Below are 9,871 nucleotides of genomic sequence, written 5' to 3'. Positions count from 1 at the left end.
TAGTACTACAATGATACATGCATGTTTGAGAGTCCACAGCTGCCTTTGAATAAAAGGAAGTCTCCGGCAATCACAACATTATGCCATGTTGGAAAAATTATCAAGCACGAATCCCGTGACTTTATTTAAAACAAACTCATTATTGACTAAACAAATAAAAATAGCCTTCCTTCCTTCAAGTGCAGACTTTACAAGTGAATAATATGACGTCCCAGAAACACAGTGAAGGCTGACGACAATTGAGCACAAATAACCATGACTTCATTGCATTGCCCTAGACAATTTCGGCGCGGGAATTTTGAATATCGCGTGTTGAAGCCCGGCTGTTTTAATTTAATTTTATGGTCAAAATGAGTTTGTTTTAAATTAAACCATGTAATTCGTGCTTGATACTTGTACATAATTATAAGTCATAATGTTGTGATTGCCGGAGTGTTCCTTTAATAACTAAAAGCTAAAAAAAAAAAAAAAAAAAAACACGAACCAAGAAATTTTTGTTCACCCTGAAAATAGACCTAATGAATTTGGCGAATAAAAAATCTACTTTTTCTCATCAAATAAACTTAATATATCAGAATCTAATCTGACCAAAGCCTTTGATCTATTTTTGAAATCTATAAAACAATTAGCGGGACAATTAGCTCCGAAATTCATCCCTAAAATACACCTCGATTTGACACGCGCGACAAGTCCACTGTGTGTAGTATCGCGCTGCTAACAATCAAAGACGCGCAAAACTGCGCCTCGTTTGGTTGCGCGGTGACTATCATAGCAGCAAAGCTATTTCTTCCTGTATCTCGTATTTTTCGTTTCAACGCCAACGGCACCTTAATAAAAATGTTTCTTTCCTGGTTTACATAATTATTGGTATTTTATAATAGAGAGAAAGAAAGAGAGAACGCCAGATAATATTGTGAACGGGCCATGTGCCATGCAGGCTGTCAAATTTCCGAATTCCTTCACTAAAATACCCGGTAAGTTCTCTTTGTTAAATGTTAAATTACTAATACTATGTAGGCTAATATATAGATCTAGGCCTATATCATGAGGAATGAGATAAATTATGCAGTTGTAGGCATAAAAATGAATAAAAGCTTTGGCGGAGTTGTATCAAATTCAAAGAAGTTCACAGTTAAGAGGTTGCGATGCGACCACACTACCGACGACGGGAAGGTGCAGAATCTTTGGACACTAGGAGTGAAAAGCCCCCCCCCCCGCACTCTTTAGAAGTGACGGGTATACTAAACTTACACTTACACTTAAGGTATGATGGGAATAATTTAGGCATCAGCCTTTTTGACCCCATATCCATTTTCGCTCTTGCACCAAAACTTATCAAGCTGAGTCTTGAATTGGTTTGTTGTCTTGACTTCTACTACTGTTTCTGGGAGGTTGTTCCACTCTGTAATTGCTCGGACTGAGAAGAAATTCTTCCTGCAGTTGAGGCCCTTCTTAAGTGCTGACTTATACAACTTGTAGTTGTGTCCTCTTCCTCTGTGCCTCTGGGTATTCAAGGTGAAGAGCTTCGTTGAAGTAATCCCTTCCAGTCCTTTCATGATCTTGAATGTTTCAATCAGATCTCCTCTTAATCTCCTTTGCTCCAAACTGTACAGCTTCATCTCCTGTAATCTTTCTAGGTAGCTCAGATGTCTAATGCTAGGGATGAGTTTTGTGGCTATACCAGCTCGGCGTCGCGAAGTAGGGGCCTCCCGAGGGGCATATCGGTTGTTTTATATAGAAAAGGAGGATCATTGGGTACAAACAAAATGAAAAAGAGGGTCATATTTTGGTATAGGCCTAATATTTTTAAAAGGGGTCATATCATGGGTATAAAATTTCAAAAAAGGGGTCATCGGGTAGAAAATTTTGACAAAAATAAAGCACAATTCTATTTCTTGTTCCAAACTTCCCAAATTTATGATACAAAGTTGCTGAAATCAAAAGGTAGGCCTATTTGAAAGTTTCGGCATCATTTTGAGGATAGAAAAAAGGGGGGTCATCTGTATCTGTTCGCTACTGCGTAAACACCTGGTAGAGGTTTTCTCACACAGAATTAAGTCATCGGGTATCGACTTCCAAGAAACGAGGCCTATTTGACAAGCACTTCCAAAGTTTTTAAATAAATGACCCCACAACTAAACATTGTAAGACCCAAAAATCAGCAGCTCATCGGGCTGTTGAGGAAGGGACGCGACGGCAAGATTTAATTTTCTTGGCCCCCGGGTTAGGAGCGACCACGGTACGCCACTGATACGGAAGACTGACGGAAGACTATGAATTACGCAAGTTATGTAAGAGTTACCGTGGTTATACGAGGAGGTATCCGTATAAACTGCAGCACCATCGTGGATTTTGCATACCACCACACCAATCATTACCCTACACGCATGGTAAGTGAAACCGTGCATGTGTGCAGCTACAAAATGGTTGGTAGTAAAAGGCCGATCAAAATTAATTACGAAAAATCAGCGCTTAACCCACCACTAATTGTAACAGAAACCATTTTAATCAGAAAAGTATAAGGTCTATTAAAGAAAATATCACAAGTCCCCCAAAGTCCACATTACGTTTCACTACCTGAAGAGAATTGATCAAAAATTGAATTCCCTCCTGAGGTTAGTAGGCCTATCTGTCAATGAATTGAACAGATCACCAGGCTGTCATTATAGCTAGAGGCAGTATATGACACAATGGGTCAATGAGTTACATAAAAATGACCTTGTTTGATATTTACTTCCCAGGACATGAGTTTTGCCTGAGGCAGTTTGTGATTCAAAGTTGATCCCTCGATTTGGTTGAAAATGGAGGTGAGACATGATCAATTATGTTCAGGCAGTGAAACCTAATGCAAGTAGTGGAACAGCTAATTTTGCATATCCCCAAAATGACAATTGTGTGTTATTTTGTAAAGTGAAGAGATGAAAGTGACGGTTATGACTCTTTCCACTTTGAAAGTCTGTATTTCCAACAATCACAACTGGTCATAAAGTCTGGAAATCCGAACTCCGGGGTGTGTGTAGGTGTTCCATTTTCTGGAATAGCCCAAATGGCCATTCCAGGTATTGTCCTTCAACCCCTTTCCTTATATATTCTATAGGCAATATGACTAGCACAGAGGTAAAGGCTGTCCAACCATTCAAGCAGTCTACGAACTTTACCCTAGGCGACGAGAAGACAAACTTCAAGTCATCGTATTATAAGGATTATATCGAGACCAAACATGGAGCTAAGAAATATGTAAAGCCTGCAGCAGCAACACCACCATCATGTGCAAAGGTAAGAGATTCGAACCCAAGACTGCCTAAAATACGTCCTCTGCCTACCCCCAGGGGGGGGGGTCACTCCCATTACACCATCCGCGATAATGAAAACGAGTAAAAAGGGCAGTTTTTCGTGGGTAGGCACGATACGCGCGTATCGTGTTTAGGGTGTCAAAAACATGAAAAATTGGAAAAAAGGTAGCAAAATTGCAATTGCTAATACGCGGAAATGAAATTTAGGGTATGAAATTTGATGCAAGGAATAAAATCCCAGTTTAGGGGCGCGTGTTACATGTTTAGGGTATCGTTTTAGCCAAGGGTTAAATCCTTGTTTAGGGTGTTTGTCAAAAGTTGATTATCGCGGACGGTGTACATGCCACGATGGGAGTGACCCCCCGGGTGCCTACATAAGCAAGAACATCCTTTGGGTTTGAATTAAGGGTGGTCTTATCCCAGGTGTTATGGAAATAGTTGGGTCTAATAATTGCTAAATTGTTGGTCTAAAGAATACAAAAGTATACATTTTTAGAATGGCAAAGACTTAACGTGCTCAATTTTCAACAAAAAAAATCATAAAAAGCCTGATTTTAGCCCAAATTTTAAATATTTTTGGTGAAGAAAAAAATTGGCCCAAGAATTTTTTTGTTACATTGACCGAAAAAAAATTGGGCCAAAAAACTGTTTTGGGGGGATTTTCTCCAAAAAGGAGCATTTTGGCCCAAAGTTGACCTCACATAATGAATTTATCAAGTCTTTGCCAGTATACTTTTTATATACTTTACACCAATAATTTAGCAGTTATGAGACCCGAAAGTTTCCATAATTCCAGGGTTAAGACCACCCTATGTGGGTTGACCGGGGGAATTTGAATATCAAAAATAAAAGCTGACATGCACAATACATAACAGAAAAGACGAGTTAGAAATTGGTACCTTTAATCTAGGCTATACAAGTTAACGTATCTTAGCAAATAAAACGTTTTACAATAAAAATTAAAACAATTAAAATGTGTAATATGGAGGGTAGGTTATGTAAAATGTTTTAATACAGGCCTAACCTTTCATTCATTTTCTTTAGAACTTTCTACAAAATATTCAAAACAGTTATTTCAGCGTTGACAAAACGTTTGCAAGAAAAGTATGCCAACACATTTTTTACAATAACATTTTATTCTTAAAACTTTTCTTTTGCTTTTTTGCTTAATTTTTTTTTTAGGATTAAGAACATTATTATCCTGTTCTGTCAAATGAAACATAGCTTAATCCTAATCCTAACAAAAGGCTTTACTTGGTAATCACTGCCAAAAGTTAATGAATATGAATATAAAAATGTGCTGTATTACTTATTTTGACGTGTGGCAAAATAAAACTGAAACAGAACTAAAGGATTAGGATCGTGGTTTAGTAGGCCTATAGTCCAAAAATAGTAGTCCAAGATCTTGGTGTGGATTAAAGGATGATGATTTAGCTATGTTTCATTTGGCAAAACAAGATAGTATTGTTTTATCCAAAAAATTAATGTTGTATTTTTCAGGAATCGGGAGTACTATTAACTATCCAAAAAATTTCATTTACATTCCTTTTAAAGAGTAAAACAAAAATACCCATTTGCATACCTGCCAACATTGAAAACCTAGAAAACAGAGTACATGGCGAACGTAGGTCGCGAAGCGCCCGTAGTATCGTCTCTGACGGCGGGGGGTCCAGGGGCCCGCTTAAGGGCCCTTGGTGGGATCAGGGGCAAAGCCCCGGTCAGGGGTTGAGGGGCGAAGCCCCCAAAGCTAGAGGGTTTCTACACTGTAAAAACCCTTATAAGCCCCTTCACATTAGACACATTTTATAGAAAAACAACAAGGTGAAAATGAAGCCCTAGGCTTTTTATACACTTTGAGGAGGGATTTATACTCCATATCTAGCAACAATTTCAACACATATTTGATGACTACAACCTTTGAAAAAAATGTGAAAAAACATTCTGGGACCTGTGTTTATAAGTTTGAAAAATATGCTTCCTTCACACAGAAAATGTGCTTTTAAAAATGCAGTTTCCTATACTTTTGTACATAACGATCATTCGTTGAAGCACTTTTTTGGCTTTATAACAGGGCCTACGTGACTGATAGGACATTGATATGATGCACAATACAAAGGTAAAAATTAAAAAAAAAAAAACATTTTTTCTTAATTTTTTCCAAGTTTTTGGCAACTTAAGAACCTCTAGACCTATTCTGAAGGTTGCATTTGACAAGGGATTTATACTCCATATCTGGCAACAATTTCAACACATATTTGATGCATGCAACCTTTGAAAAAATGTGAAAAAACATTCTGGGACTTGTTTTTACAAGTTTGAAAAATATGCTTCCTTCACATAGAAAATGTGCTTTTAAAAATGCAGTTTCCTATACTTTTGTACATAACGATCATTCGTTGAAGCGATTTTTTGGCTTTATAACAGGGCCTACGTGACTGATAGGACACTGATATGATGCACAATACAAAGTTAAAAATTCAGAAAAAAACATTTAACAAAAACATGTCAAAGTTTTGTTGACTTTGGAGAAACACTAGACGTATTCTGAAGTGCTAGGATCATTCACAGATGATTTAAAAAAAATTGAAAACATTACAAAAAAAATTACAGTTTGTTATCTTTAATATGTAAACCACTAACTAATGTTTACCTCTTCATCTATCACAATATTATACATGCATTGGTTTTCCATGCATTTTATAATATGTGCTAGATGAAGAGGTAAACATTAGTTAGTGGTTTGCATATTAAGGATAACAAACTGTAATTTTTTTGTAATTTTTTCCAATTGTTTTCAAATTAACTGTGAATGATCCTAGCACTTCAGAATAGGTCCAGTGGTTCTCCAAAGTCGCCGAAAACTTTGGAAAAGAAATTTAAAACAAATTATTTAAAAATTTTTTTTTTTTTTTAATTTTTTTTTCCAGAAAATCGGAGTGCTCCGATTTTCGGGGGTTTAAAACTCGGGAAATCGGAGTAACTCCGCGAAAATCGGAGTAGTTGGCAGGTATGCAATTGGTTTTGTTTCTATATTATAAAAAGTATTTCAATTGAAAAGATTTTTTTGGCATGCATCATCAGTAGACTCATCAAAGACACTGCTTTCATATCTGTAGTTGACTTCATGCTTGAATGAGGACACATTAAATGAAAGAGTTCACTAATTCAAAGTTACAATGCATGTTTTCCTGATACCGGGTGCTCAATTATAACCCAAGTGTAATTGCTATAATGGTTGTCCGATTATAGTGCAAAATATTCTAGATATCGGGTGCCTGATTATAACGCAAGTGCCCGATTGCAACTGCCCTATTCTGGTCAGACAAAAAGTGGATGCACATAGTGATTCTGCTTAAAGGAGTATTTCATAATCCTAGCATCCTCTATTTATGTCATTTTTCATTAGATATCCACGAAAAACCTATTCCCAAAATTTCAGTTGATTCCGATTTTGCGTTCGCGAGTTATGCATACGGTGTAATAGACAATGCGTTGTAATTTCGTTCTGGTGCACCAGAACGAAATTCAAATTTCACGATATCTTTGCTAAACGAATTAATCTGAAAGAAATAATTTGTACATAAACATTATGTAGCCAGAGGTTTCCAGTGATATAAAAATCTCAACTTTTTTTGATAAAAGTGGGGGATGAGGCTGTGGATCACGAAATGCCCTTTTAACCATCCTCCTGATAACGGATACTCATTTTTGCGACTTTCGAAATCAGCAATCTCACCAGTCATGTGTGTTACTCATGCATCAGAACACCTTTTGGATTAGAATCACTGGGTATGCATAGGCTATAGATAATGCATGTCAAAAATATTTTCAATCGAAGAAATGCTTTTTGAAATTTAGAAACAAATCCATACGGGTATTTACTTTTCTTTTACTCTTTACATTTCAGATTTATTCTCCCGAGCAGTTCCCCTTTGCCCATGTAGCAACCACAACTCAACAGCGTGACTTCGCCAACAAAGGGCCAAGTATCTTCAGTGGGGTGTTTCGTGAGAGGATTCAAGACCTAAACACCATCAAGACCATTCATATACGTAACTCGGTTGTGTTTGGACCTAACAGTAGTCCAAACCCGTATGTGTCATGCGCAATGGCAGATTATAAACACCCAGCAGAGACGGCAAGGAGGCTTATGCAGAGGAGAGATAACTTTTAGTACCGTATTTACACAGGAAGTTGTTTTAAAATAAAAAAATCTTGGCAATCCTCGGTTTTGCTCATTATGAATATTATTTCGTGTATGTTTAGGGTTAGAATTTAATTTTAGGATTAGGGTAAGGGTTGGGTTTATGATTCAAGGTTTGGGGTTAGGGTTTGGCTTGGGGTATGGGTATGGGTTACGGCTAAATAATATTTTACGGCTGAATAATATTTTTAAAAACTCTTGAACCAAGGATTGCCAAAAGGTTGAAAACATAGACGTGTATCAAAGTTTGCTATGTTGATGGAGTTAGATGACAAAAATTGGGTAATTCCAGTTGAAATCCATACACTCATTCAGGTAAACCCTATTTGATGTGTATGGATTTCAACTGGAATAGCCTATTGAAGAAAAGCAATGTAACAAAGTCTAGAAGATAGAGAAAACAAGGTGTTTTTTTTATTACACCAGGCGACGGATGGCATACACAAATCAAAGGGAACGAGTCACATGTTGACAATTTTTAATCAGAAGTTTTTAACATCATTTCTGGCAGTAAAAGAATGCTACATTTTGATGCAAACCCTATCAAAATCAGACATCTGGTTACCGAATTATGAGCAATTTATCAATGGCTGAAAACATTATAAAACAATTTGAACACAGTTCATGCTGTTTTTGCCAATATTTCATAAACAATATTAGCGACATCTGACTCATTCCCTTGATCATTATTTATGTCTTTATCCTTAAATATCATTTTATGTTGATTGTTCTTTTCAGTTCAATATCCCTGAGACTAGTAAACCAATGGTTTTTTTAATTCAACTGTTACATTTTTGGGCTTAAAATGCTTGCTTTTAAAACAGCTCATCATATATCAGTGCATATGGTCCTGTGTCAGAACTTGGGGGTACCTTTGTGTTACAAAGTAAAAAAATGAAATGTTTCAAACATTTTACCTACATGTCTCATTTGAAGTGGTTCATCATCCTGAGCATTTTGACACCTTTTTTAATGGAAATTGGTTAAAAATGAGAGAGTGCAGGCAAAACAATCACAAAGTAGGTGGGATTTAACCCCACCTCCTTTTTCCACATTTACAATCATTCTGAGCAAGTATTAGTCTTTTATATGACCTTCTGTATTTATTTACTTGGTTTAGATGTCTGGGAGTTCATTTAGACATTTTTTTACAAGATTCAAATTTTTAATGGGGGTTTAAGACCAAATTTACGATAGGAATCCCTCCCCCTAATCCACCTCCCCCTAATCCACAACCACCCTGGCACATTTCATGCCAAACATCATAAGAAAAGAATTAAAAATTATTTTAAAACAGGATAAAAACATGAGTAATAAAGAATAAATTAGCCTCAACTGAAGACCTAATTGAATCTTCTAAGTGAAGGAATACTGAAGAGACAGTGTTTTGTAATATCCAAACTGCACATCGAAACCCAGCAAACACAAAAACGTTTTTAAAACGTTTTAAATAAGTTATATTTTGGCTTTTGGTTTAGGTAAAAACGTTTTAATAACATTAAAATGTCGGGTTATATAAAGGTCATGATAACGTTTTAAAACGTTTTGTATGAAAACACACTACAACAATATTTTAAATGTTTTCAAAAACGTTATTGTAAACTATTTTTGCAAATATTTTTGCCAAATATTGTGTCAATACTTAAATAACATTATGTTAAAATATTTGAACCCAGCAAACACAGAAATGTTCTTAAAATGTTTTTTTCAAAACCTTTTAATAACATTTAAATGTCGGGTTATATAAAGGTCATGAAAACGTTTTTAAAACGTTATTGAAAATATTTTGGGCAAACGTTTTTCGCAAAATATTTTTTCAACCCCAAAATAACATTTTGTTTAGAATGTTTTGTATCAAGTTTTCAAGAATGTTTTTGGAATGTTATTAAAACGTTTTATACCCTTTATATAACCCGACATTTAAACGTTTTCTGTAAAACATTTTTGTTTGCTGAGCAGTAGATTATCAAAAACTGTTTTTTAAGTTTATAAAAACGTTTTATACTCTTAATATACCCTTTATATAACCCAACATTTAAACGTTTTCTGGCAACCTTTTATAACCTTTTTGCGAATGATGTCGAAAACGTTTTGTGTTTGCTGGGAATGTAACAAAACCACCTTTTTGGGGTGCCCCAGTATATGATGCAGGATCATATACACTGATATTGATATGTTTTAGCCCCAAATTGCATCACTGCTGTCTTTACCAAGTTTGATGACACAATTTAACTGTAATCCATCAGCACATGGTAATAGGCTATCCAATTGAAACCTATACCCCCTATGGAAGATATGACCTTATATTAATCTTCCAAACAAGAAGTGTAAGTTTCAAATGGTGTTACCTGAATGGGTGACTCCATTTGAAATT

At 35.8% G+C, this 9,871-nt stretch overlaps 1 protein-coding gene across 1 annotated transcript; it reads left to right on the top strand.

Moving 5' to 3' along the window:
* The first annotated feature begins 857 nt into the window (after window positions 1-857).
* Window positions 858-7,644, top strand: LOC140170438 (uncharacterized). The gene is made up of 3 exons (XM_072193810.1): window positions 858-974; window positions 3,098-3,276; window positions 7,201-7,644. The coding sequence occupies exons 1-3, from the start codon at window positions 932-934 to the stop codon at window positions 7,465-7,467; spliced, it is 489 nt and encodes a 162-aa protein (XP_072049911.1). The 5' UTR covers window positions 858-931; the 3' UTR covers window positions 7,468-7,644.
* Window positions 7,645-9,871: the final 2,227 nt, after the last annotated feature.

Source organism: Amphiura filiformis, chromosome 14, assembly GCF_039555335.1.
Source record: "Amphiura filiformis chromosome 14, Afil_fr2py, whole genome shotgun sequence".
Lineage (NCBI taxonomy): Eukaryota > Metazoa > Echinodermata > Ophiuroidea > Amphilepidida > Amphiuridae > Amphiura > Amphiura filiformis.
Note: the sequence above shows the minus strand (reverse complement) of the source record. Positions and strands in the feature narration are given on the sequence as shown.

Excerpts from the sequence above, each read along its gene's own strand:
- LOC140170438 (XM_072193810.1), top strand. The coding sequence starts at position 932 with ATGCAGGCTGTCAAATTTCCGAATTCCTTCACTAAAATACCCG. Across the intron at positions 975-3,097 it reads TTCCTTCACTAAAATACCCG|GCAATATGACTAGCACAGAG; the intron begins GTAAGTTCTCTT and ends TATATTCTATAG. Across the intron at positions 3,277-7,200 it reads CACCACCATCATGTGCAAAG|ATTTATTCTCCCGAGCAGTT; the intron begins GTAAGAGATTCG and ends TTTACATTTCAG.